The sequence below is a fragment of the Scyliorhinus torazame genome, chromosome 1 (genome assembly GCF_047496885.1).
Source record: "Scyliorhinus torazame isolate Kashiwa2021f chromosome 1, sScyTor2.1, whole genome shotgun sequence".
Taxonomy (NCBI): Eukaryota; Metazoa; Chordata; class Chondrichthyes; order Carcharhiniformes; family Scyliorhinidae; genus Scyliorhinus; species Scyliorhinus torazame.
The window spans coordinates 35071844-35083847 of record NC_092707.1 but is presented as its reverse complement, the minus strand read 5'-3'; the positions used below and the strand labels follow the sequence as shown (position 1 = coordinate 35083847).

Below are 12004 nucleotides of genomic sequence, written 5' to 3'. Positions count from 1 at the left end.
CTCCACCGTGGGCCTGTAATCGCCCCAGTGCATGGCAATCACCCATTTAATGGAGAAGCTGCTCATTCAAACAAGAAAGCGTCCCAACCATTATGAGGGCAACAGGACATCGACCAAACTACATTGAGCATTGAGAACATGATAATATAGCCATGGTGTGGAGATGCCGGCGTTGGACTGGGGTGAGCACAGTAAGAAGTTTTACAACACCAGGTTAAAGTCCAACAGGTTTGTTTCGATGTCACTAGCTTTCGGAGCGCTGCTCATTCCCCTGAGGAAGGAGCAGCGCTCCGAAAGCTAGTGACATCGAAACAAACCTGTTGGACTTTAACCTGGTGTTGTAAAACTTCTTACTATGATAATATAGGGCAGTGGTCGTGGGCCCAAACGATCCCGGGTCTCAAAGATCGGATACACTGTGCTCCATCGAATCTGATACACCCAACCTCCAGATCAAGATTACTAAAGCATGGCAGTCAATTTTCAAATTCAATCAGGAACTCGCCTCCCACTTCTTACTAGAGACCCGGCTCACTGACGCTCCTCGTCAGGGCCCTACTTCCTGAACTCTGCAGGATAAATGATATGAATCAACTATTTTCTGATAGGTCTGATAGGTAAAAAGGCTATTTTAATGTAAATATTAAAGCCCAGTTTTAATACCCATTTTAAAATAAGGATTTCAGTACTCATAACCTCAGGCCATGACAAAACACACAACTTCAGCAGAAGCACAAAAGCCTGACACGTGCACAAACTAATTGTAGATGAAAACAACATTTTTGCTGACAAAATGAACAAGCTATTGTCCTAATGAACAGATTTTCAAAGTCAGTTTGACATTAAGAAATAAGCTGCACCAGTGATCGAGGTCAAGTAAGCACCATAGCAATATGAAGGCACCATTGTCCAGAATGTGGATAAAGCAAAGTCAGCAGAAAACCAGTAAAAACAGTCTTGATAATAGCACAAAATCGCATTCCATAGCATACACAAATATTCAAACATGAAACATTCAGAACTTATGTTGCACATTAAGGATTGACAGTTAACCATCAAATCAAATTTATTTGATTCTCACCCAAACCAATTAGAACGACATAGAGGTGTAGACAGATGGCTTTAGGCTGATAAAATTCCCCTTAAACATGATGGTCCGTATGGCCATCTTTATTCCGGGATCATTCTATACTTTGATCTAACTATTCGTTATCTCTATTTTCATATTTTCCACTCTAACTCTTGAAGTAAATGCAAGCTGTTTTGCTGTAAGCAAGGAACCATTTCTGTATTATTTTGAAAGTTAAATTGTTTATAAGTTAATTCTCTTTAAGTCCTTTTGCTAGCCGGACTTTATTGAGAATAGTATTGTCATCAAATAGAGGCAATAAAGATTCTTGTTTGCATCCAAGAAGTTTAACTCCAATTTCTACTGAGTTTTAGTGTTGCGAGACTTCACTAGATCTGCATGGTAGGTCTCTACAATAGATGACACATCATGCAGCAAGATCTCAATGAATCAAGTGCTCTTTATCGAATACAAGGATTCTTTCCTGCACCTCCACTGTTCTCCCAAGGATTACCTTGCAATTCCTCAAACTGAGCTCCAAAGTCCTTCACACAAAGCCAAGGTCCCCATCCAGAGCAATATTCTCAGTGCCAGTTATCATCCCATTGCACACCACACCGAGCCAAAGACCTGGTCACAAGCTGTGCCCCACCTCAGCCCATTACGAAAGGATTCTCTACGAATTAACACTGCTCCTCACCACAAAACTCCAATCAGGACCACCCAGCGACATAGTGGAAGACATGCCACCCCCCAAAATATATGAAATGTGCACCAAGATAAAATAATGGACGAAAAGACGAGCAGGGCCAGAGCTAGCGAAAACGTAGCCACTCTTGCACTCTCATGATGTGACCCCTCAAAATTCAGCAATGATAATTGGACGGAGTCTTGACCTAAAATGTGGACTGAACACGCCCACCATCTTATTTTTTTCCTCCGTGACTTTACCAGACAAGATGAGGGGCCGCATCAAATGGCCTAGTCGCGCCCAACTCGGGATGCAACAAGACCATTAAAGCTCACGAGAGGTCTCTTGCGAGATTGGCGATGCTCGGGACACCTTGCGAGGTCTTATTTGATCTTGCAAGGCGTAATCTGGATCTTGCCCTCACTGGGCGGGATCCAGATTTGCATATTTAAGTGAGCAGTTAGGCCTGGGAGACTTCATTAAACGTGGACCAGGCGTAACAGCACCTGGAGAGCTATCCCGGGCCATTGGAGGCCCCCGGGTTGTCAGGCTCTGAGTAGGGCAGTACACACGCTGGCACCTGGGCCCTGCCAGCCTGGCATCTTGGCACTACTGCCCGTTCACCCTGGCAGTGCCATCCTGACTGGCAGGCGCACTGCCAGGGTGTCAGGCCGGCAGTGTCAAGTTGCCTGGGTGCCAGGTTGGCACTGCCAGGGATCGGGCCCGGGGATCAGGACGTTATGAAATGGGTTGAGGGGGGCTCGCGGGCCCCGTAACAGCTAAGTTGGGGTGGTGAGGGGGATCCTGGAAATCAGAAATAAAAACAAAATGCTGGAAATACTCAGCGCAAGTCGTGTCCGTGGAAAGGTAAACAGAGTGAGCGTTTTAGGTCAATAACGTCTATCTTTTTTCAGTTCTGCTTGTTGGAAGTAAGTTGATAGCACAGTGGTTAGCACTGTTGCTTCACAACGCCAGGGACCCAGGTTCGATTCCTGGCTCGGTTCACTGTCTGTGTGGAGTCTGCACGTTCTCCCCGTGTCTGCGTGGGTTTCCTCCGGATGCTCCAATTTTCTCCCACAAGTCCCGAAATTCGTGATTGTTAGGTGAATTGGGCATTCTGAATTCTCCCTCTGTGTACGCAAACGGGCACCATAGTGTGGCGACTAGGGGATTTTCACAGTAACTTCATTTAATGTAAGCCTACTTGTGACACTAATAACGATTACTATTAGTTGTCGGCAAGTGATGGACTTGACAACTTTGTAGCATGTCAGTGCAGAATTATACAGGGATTTGTGCTTTAATGTACTTTGTATGATGTGTTAAATCTTCTTGCAGTCATGACATTTGAGTTTCGGTTGTAGGTGCAAAATGAGAGCTGCACAGCTTGCCCGCTCCAGGAACGAACCATCTTAACCAGAAAAGAGGGGGAATCTGCAAAAAGTATAAATGAGATGTTACTGAGTCGACTTTCCCGATATCGTGGCTCCCCATCCGCTACATTGGCTGCTCTTACTGGCTCCACAATTACCAACACGTTGAAGGAAGATCATTCTGGTGAGAAAAATCTTTTTTTAAATGATCCTGTGGGCTTAAAACATTTTGTTTTGATAGCTGACCATGTTGTAGTTCAGCTCTTGCTTTTCTTTAAATGTGGTACACACATGAATTCTTTGTCTGGAAAGAGACTGACATGGTAGTGTAATGAATGGCATCTCTTGTGATGAATATGACAGTATTGAGTTAAAGAGGTTCAGGATAGTTTTAATCTAAATATCAGAGTACGAGTGTACAGTTCAAAAGATTTTTTGTTTGTTACTGAGTAAACATCTAAATCTAAATATCTGAGGTGTAGAAAATGATAACATCACATTTCAGTAAATTGGTAATATTTGCAATTTTGGTTTGAGGCACATTGAACAAAGCTTAACTTCAGCTCTTCCAAACCAGATAAGTAATCGAATGGTTGATATTTAACATTGGAGTGTACCAAAGTGTTCAAATTATTCCAATCCCCAACATTCTTGACCTTCACTAAACAATATTTATTACAGTAACAGGAAAGAATGGAAATAGAAGGAAGTGATTAGCATTTGAATTATTTTAAATCTACTGTTCTGATTGACGAGATTAGTTGCTATACACAAAATAATTGCAAATCAACATTTTAAAATCAAACCTACTGATTATGCTGCCCATTTCATTCCTTGATTTTTTTTTTGATTGAGAAGTCATAGAAAAATAATAGTCATGAGCTTTCTCTATTCATTCTGATTAATTAACAAAAAATATTTCTCTTCCCTGAAAGATGTTACTTTAATTTGGGCAGTTTCAAAGCAGGATAGTGTCCAATTTAGAAATTGGCCTTTTGATGCCAATATGCAAACCAACCCACATTGAATCTCTTAATAGTTTTCCTAATTTTCTGTGATGGTTTTCAGATGATTTTTTAAAAAATTCAAAGTACCCAATTCTTTTTTTTTCTAATTAAGGGGCAATTTAGTGTGGCCAATCCACCTACCCTGCACAGCTTTGGGTTGTGGGGATGAAACCCACGCAGACATAGGTAAAATGTGCAAACTCCACACGGGCAGTGACCCAGGGCCGGTATCGAACCCGGGTCCTCGCCGCTGTGTTTTCAGATGAAATTTAGAACAATTGTGGCAGAAAGTTACCTAGCTGTGAGTCCAATTAAAACAATTGATTAAAAAATTGCTCCATATTGAGGACTTCCGGGTGCGGCGATGACCAGCTGAGTCGCACGTTTCGGCAGCTCCCTGTGAAACGGACTTTTGGGCTCTTGATAGGAGCCCCAACGGCAATTTTAACGGCTAAAAACACCGTGCGGTAAACCAGGAGGGTGTTCCCCCTGGACACGGATGGAAAAAGGAGAGGAAAGTGGCCGGATTGCAGCGGATCCTTTGGAACAATGGCAAGGAAGGCAAGCAAAAACCAAGATGGCGTCGGAAGGTGGCAGTTTCATATGGGGCCCTGAACAACAAGAGTTCTTGAAATGCTGCGTGGAGGAGATAAAAAAGGAAATGAAGAAAGAGTTGTTGGCCCCGATACTACAGGCGATCGAAGGGCTAAAGGAGGAACAAAAGACCCAGGAGCAGGAGCTTCGGGTCGTGAAGGCGAAAGCAGCCGAGAATGAGAACGATATACAGGGCCTGGTGGTGAAGTCGGAGATACAGGAGGCACACCAGAAACGATGTGTGGAGAGGTTGGAGGCACTGGAAAACAACGCAAGGAGGAACAACCTGAGGATTCTTGGCCTTCCTGAAGGTGTGGAGGGGGCGGACGTCGGGGCATATGTGAGCACGATGCTGCATTCGTTAATGGGAGCGGAGGCCCCGACGGGTCCGTTGGAGGTGGAGGGAGCGTACCGAGTTATGGTGCGAGGATCGAGAGCAGGAGAAACTCCCAGAGCCATAGTGGTGAGATTCCTCCGTTTTAAGGATAGAGAAATGGTCCTTAGATGGGCGAAGAAAACTCGGTGCAGTAAATGGGAGAACGCGGTGATCCGCGTTTATCAAGATTGGAGTGCGGAGGTGGCGAGAAGGAGGGCGAGCTTTAATCGGGCCAAGGCGGTGCTTCACAAAAGGAAGATAAAATTTGGAATGCTGCAACCGGCAAGACTGTGGGTCACATATCAAGGGAGGCACAACTACTTTGAGACGGCGGATGAAGCGTGGACTTTTATTGTAGAAGAAAAACTGGAATGAGTGGATTATGAAAAAGAACGTTTGGACAAAGTGGTGGGGCGAATGGGGGGGGCGAAGAGGGGTTTTATGTTCTAATCCTGCGGTATGGTAACTTTTCTTTCTCCCACAGGTGGTGATGGGGGGAGGTGGGGAGGGAGAGGAGATGGGGCGTTGGCCATGGGAGGCGGGGCCGAGGGAGAGGCGCGGGCTTGGTTCCCGCGCTATGATAATTATGGCGGGAATAGAGAAGCAGGAAGGAGGGGGCGTCGCACGGTGCGAGCCGTGGTCACGGGGGGAAGCCGAGGTCAGCCAGAGTTTGCTGACTTCTGGGAGCAACATGGGGGGAGTAATTACGCTAGCGGGGGGTCTAGCGGGGGGGGTGGGAGGGGGGAATTACTGGGTTGCTGCTGCTGGGGAAAGGGGGGAGTGGGTACGGGAGAGGATGGGCGGGGGGGCACCGCCTGGGGGAGATACAGCTGCGTGGGAACTGGGTGAGAAGCTGGAAAAAGATGATGGGTAACCGGCAAGGGGGGGGGGGTGGGAAGCCCCCCAACTCGGCTGATCACGTGGAACGTGAGAGGGCTCAACGGGCCGATAAAGAGGGCACGAGTACTCGCACACCTTAAGAAACTTAAAGCAGATGTGGTTATGTTACAGGAAACGCACCTGAAACTGATAGACCAGGTTAGGCTGCGTAAAGGATGGGTGGGGCAGGTGTTCCATTCGGGGCTGGATGCGAAAAACAGGGGGGTGGCTATATTAGTGGGGAAGCGGGTAATGTTCGAGGCAAAGACTATAGTGGTGGATAACGGGGGCAGATACGTGATGGTGAGTGGCAAATTACAGGGAGAGATGGTGGTTTTGGTAAACGTGTATGCCCCGAACTGGGATGATGCCAACTTTATGAGGCGAATGCTAGGACGCATCCCGGACCTAGAGACGGGAAAGCTGATAATGGGGGGAGACTTTAACACGGTGTTGGAACCAAGGCTGGATAGGTCGAAGTCCAGGACTGGTAGGAGGCCGGCAGCAGCCAAGGTGCTTAAGGATTTTATGGAGCAGATGGGAGGTGTGGACCCGTGGAGATTCAGTAGACCTAGGAGTAAGGAGTTCTCGTTTTTCTCCTATGTCCATAAAGTCTATTCGCGCATAGACTTTTTTGTGTTGGGTAGGGCATTGATCCCGAAGGTGAGGGGAACGGAATATACGGCTATAGCCATTTCGGATCATGCCCCACACTGGGTAGACTTGGAGATAGGGGAGGAAACAGGAGGGCGCCCACCCTGGAGAATGGACATGGGACTAATGGCAGATGAGGGGGTGTGCCTAAGGGTGAGGGGATGTATTGAAAAGTACTTGGAACTCAATGACAATGGGGAGGTTCAGGTGGGAGTGGTCTGGGAGGCGTTGAAGGCGGTGGTTAGGGGGGAGCTGATATCAATAAGGGCACATAAAGGGAAGCAGGAGAGTAAGGAACGGGAGCGGTTGCTGCAAGAACTTTTGAGGGTGGACAGACAAAATGCGGAAGCACCGGAGGAGGGACTGTACAGGGAAAGGCAAAGGCTGCATGTGGAATTTGACTTGCTGACTACAGGCACTGCAGAGGCACAATGGAGGAAGGCGCAGGGTGTACAGTATGAATATGGGGAGAAGGCGAGCAGATTGCTGGCACACCAATTGAGGAAAAGGGGAGCAGCGAGGGAAATAGGGGGAGTGAGGGATGAGGAAGGAGAGATGGAGCGGGGGGCGGAGAGAGTGAATGAGGTGTTCAAGACATTTTATAAAAAATTGTATGAAGCTCAACCCCCGGATGGGAGGGAGAGAATGATGGATTTTTTGGATCGGCTGGAAATTCCCAAGGTGGAAGAGCAGGAAAGGGTGGGACTGGGAGCACAGATCACGGTAGAAGAAGTGGTGAAAGGAATTAGGAACATGCAGACGGGAAAGGCCCCGGGACCGGACGGATTCCCAGTTGAATTTTACAGAAAGTATTTGGACTTGCTCGCCCCGGTACTGACGAGGACCTTTAACGAGGCAAAGGAAAGGGGACAACTGCCCCCGACTATGTCTGAAGCAACGATATCGCTTCTCTTAAAGAAGGAAAAGGATCCGCTACAATGCGGGTCCTACAGACCAATTTCCCTCCTAAATGTGGATGCCAAGGTCCTGGCCAAGGTAATGGCATTGAGAATAGAGGAATGTGTCCCGGGGGTGGTTCACGAGGACCAAACTGGGTTTGTGAAGGGGAGACAGCTGAACACGAATATACGGAGGCTGTTAGGGGTAATGATGATGGCCCCACCAGAGGGTGAAACGGAGATAGTAGTGGCGATGGATGCCGAGAAAGCATTTGATAGAGTGGAATGGGATTATCTGTGGGAGGTGTTGAGGAGATTTGGTTTTGGAGAGGGGTATGTTAGATGGGTGCAGCTGTTGTATAGGGCCCCAGTGTGTGGTCACGAATGGACGGGGATCGGCATATTTTCGGCTCCATAGAGGGACAAGGCAGGGATGTCCTCTGTCCCCATTACTGTTTGCACTGGCGATTGAGCCCCTGGCGATAGCGCTGAGAGGTTCCAAGAGATGGAGGGGAATACTTAGGGGAGGAGAAGAACACCGGGTATCTTTATATGCGGATGATCTGCTACTATATGTGGCGGATCCGGCGGAGGGGATGCCAGAAATAATGCGGATACTTGGGGAGTTTGGGGATTTTTCAGGGTATAAATTGAACATGGGGAAGAGTGAGCTGTTTGTGGTGTATCCAAGGGAGCAGAGTAGAGAAATAGAAGACCTACCGTTGAGGAAGGTAACAAGAGACTTTCGTTACCTGGGGATCCAGATAGCTAAGAATTGGGGCACATTGCACAGGCTAAATTTAACGCGGTTGGTGGAACAGATGGAGGAAGATTTCAAGAGATGGGATGATGGTAGCACTGTCAATGGCAGGGAGGGTGCAGGCGGTTAAGATGGTGGTCCTCCCGAGATTCCTCTTTGTGTTTCAGTGCCTCCCGGTGGTGAACACGAAGGCTTTTTTAAAAGGATAGAAAAGAGCATCATGGGTTTTGTTTGGGCCGGGAAGACTCCGAGAGTGAGGAAGGGATTCTTACAGCGTAGTAGGGATAGGGGGGGGGCTGGCATTACCGAGCCTAAGTGAGTATTATTGGGCCGCTAATATTTCAATGGTGAGTAAGTGGATGGGAGAGGAGGATGGAGCGGCGTGGAAGAGATTAGAGAGGGCGTCCTGTAGGGGGACCAGCCTGCAGGCTATGGTGACAGCCCCATTGCCCGTTCTCACCGAGGAACTACACCACGAGCCCGGTGGGTGGTAGCTACACTGAAGATTTGGGGACAGTGGAGACGACATAGGGAAAGACCGGAGCATTGGGGGGGTCCCCGATAAGAAACAACCATAGGTTTGCCCCGGGGGGAATGATGGGGGATATGGAATGTGGCAAAGAGCAGGAAATAACGCAACTGAACGATCTATTTGTGGACGGGAAGTTTGCAAGTCTGGAGCGCTGACCGAGAAATATGGGGTTGCCCAAGGGAATGCATTCCGGTACATGCAATTGAGGGCTTTTGCGAGGCAACAGGTGAGGGAATTCCCGCAGCTCCCGACACAAGAGGTGCAGGACAGAGTCATCTCAAAGAAATGGGTGGGGGATGGTAAGGTGTCGGATATATATAGGGAAATGAGGGACGAAGGGGAGACTATGGTGGACGAACTAAAAGGGAAATGGGAAGAAGAGCTAGGGGAGGAGATCGAGGAGGGGCTGTGGGCAGATGCCCTAAACAGGGTAAACCCGTCGTCCTCGTGCGCCAGGCTAAGCCTGATTCAGTTTAAGGTATTAACACAGGGCACATATGACTGGGAACACGGCTCAGTAAATTTTTTGGGTGGAGGATAGGTGTGCGAGGTGCTCGAGAAGCCCAGCGAATCATACCCATATGTTTTGGTCATGCCGGCACTACAGGGGTGTTTGGGTGGGGTGACAAAGGCGCTTTCAAAAGTAGTAGGAGTCCGGGTCGAACCAAGCTGGGGGTTGGCTATATTTGGGGTTGCACAAGAGCCGGGAGTGCAGGAGGCGAGAGAGGCCGATGTTTTGGCCTTTGCGTCCCTAGTAGCCCGGCGCAGGATATTGCTAATGTGGAAGAAGCAAGCCCCCGGGGGTGGAGACCTGGATAAATGATATGGCGGGGTTCATAAAGCTAGAGCGGATTAAGTTCGTCCTAAGGGGGTCGGCTCAAGGGTTCACCAGGCGGTGGCAACCGTTCGTCGAATATCTTGCGGAAAGATAGATGGGGGGAAAAAAGAAGGCAGCAGCAGCAGCCCAGGACTTGGGAGGGATGGGGGGGGGGTGGGTGGGGAGGGATGGGGGGGGGGGGGGAGGGATGGGGGGGGGGGAGGGGAGGGATGGGGGGGGGGGGAGGGATGGGGGGGGGGGAGGGATGGGGGGGGGGGGAGGAGGGGAGGGATGGGGGGGGGGGAGGATGGGGGGGGGGGAGGGATGGGAGGGATGGGGGGGGGGAGGGATGGAGGGATGGGGGGGGGGGAGGGATGGGAGGGATGGGGGGGGGGAGGGATGGGGAGGGATATGGGGGGGGGAGGGATATGGGGGGGGGGAGGGATGGGGGGGGGAGGGATGGGGGGGGGAGGGCTATGGGGGGGGGGAGGGGGGAGGGATGGGGGGGGGGAGGGATATGGGGGGGGGGAGGATATGGGGGGGGGAGGGATATGGGGGGGGGGGAGGGATGGGGGGGGGCGATGGAGGGATGGGGGGGGGTGTATAGCCTGTGACAAGGCAGTTGCCAATTAGGGCTAGTTTTCATTTTTGTTATTTAATATTTATTTAATTTGTTTGTTTTTTTGTTTATATAAAAAAGGTCATTATTATCTGTATTGTTATAATGTTGTGTAAAGGATGCACAATGTACTCTGTTGGTTGACCAAAAATTTTCAATAAAATATTTATTAAAAAAAAAAAATTGCTCCATATTAAATATTTTCCCTCCTTTTTTTTAAACCACCCTTGGGTTTTCTCCACTTACTGGTCCTTTACAGGAAAGTGTGCGAGGACTGCCTAATCGGCATGCAGGTCTGCACAGTTCCAGAAGCACAAAGTTGGTTGATCAGAATTCCTTTTGAATCACCACTCCTTTGGCTGTCATCAGGAGCGTTGTTTCAGTGGAGGGTTTGATGGCTTTCTGATGCTCCACCCCTCTGCATGCCCTCAGAAGTTTAGTAATACTTCAGCAACGATTATCAAGCAGCCAGCTCCATACATGCTTTTTCTTCTCTTTCCAAACTTATAAGGCGCAGACACTTGAAATGTTCTGTTTTTGTACTGGGCTGAATTATGCTGTTTATGTGCATTTGACGTGAAGAGATTTTCTCATCTCTTCATTGGGTTTTGTAGAGCGCGTTGCAAGTTTTAAGGATTTTAACCTTGGATTAAACATTTAAATTTGAGAATATTGCAAGCGAACAAAATTTTGGATTCCTTGCATGGTGCTTCCAATCATTCTTTCTAATTTGTGTTTCGAAATATAATTTATAATGAAAAAAGCCTTATCTTGAGATGGTCCAGAATACAAAGGTTAATATTTGGGAGAGAAATAGTTTTCTTTGAGTATTGTGCCTTGGGTACTTAAAATTGCTGACGTATTTTGTAAGAGGAGAAGACATCCAACACAGCTTTGTTTGTACTGATAGTATTAGGCGGAGTTTTATTGTGGCATTCTTCCAAAAGAAGGATATTGGCACCTAATGTAAAATATCTCCATCCAAAACTTCCACAGCCTACAGTTTACATCCAACAAGTGCAAACTATTGATCATGCCACCCATTCTTTTTGCTATTGCTGATTTTTGGAAGTGGACAGGGCCAGGGTGTGGAAGAGACCGAGGAAGAGGAAGAGAACCTTGCGTTCTAAAGTACAATTAATACTGTTGTCCCCACTTAGGACGTTCACCAAAAGCTCATTAGTTACTGTTATTTCAGTTGGTAAAAAGCCAGACATTCACAGAGGAATTCACATTATTAAAACTGAGGATTTTGAGCTCATTAATAAGTACAAGAGAGTTTCTGATAGATGGAAGCAGATTAAATAAGCCACATGCACTCTGCAAGAGATCATTGAGGATTAGTAGTATCTTCAGGATTACAGTAAACAGCCTATCCAGAGAAACCTTTTCTCAGTTTTTAAGAAGGATAATATGGTGGGGGAAGATATTATTGGAATAAGAATGCTGCTCATCATTTTGGATTCTTGCCTCAGCAGCATGTTTCTTCCTTCAGCTGGAGAATGTGGAGTCCCACATTCCTGAAATGAGTTCTGCTCTAACCAGAAGGATGTGTAATCATAATAAATTGAATAATATTTGTATTCTGTGCCTATTCCACCGCATCAGAACCACACATTTCAATCCGTGGCAGAGATGTTGGAGGGTGCGTGCCAGGAAGTAGTGATAGGATAGATTGCAGAACTAAGATGGGGTAATGCCATAGAGCGCCCTGAAAATAAAAATGAAGATTTT

The 12004-nt window shown here is 47.8% G+C and overlaps 1 protein-coding gene across 1 annotated transcript in view; it reads left to right on the top strand.

Annotated features, from left to right (window-relative positions):
• The window catches only part of LOC140397295 (probable E3 ubiquitin-protein ligase HECTD4), a 561188-nt gene that overhangs the window by 189752 nt on the left and 359432 nt on the right, over window positions 1–12004 (top strand). Inside the window, 1 exon segment of the mRNA XM_072486148.1 lies at window positions 3125–3317. Coding sequence (XP_072342249.1) covers window positions 3125–3317 — 193 coding nt within the window.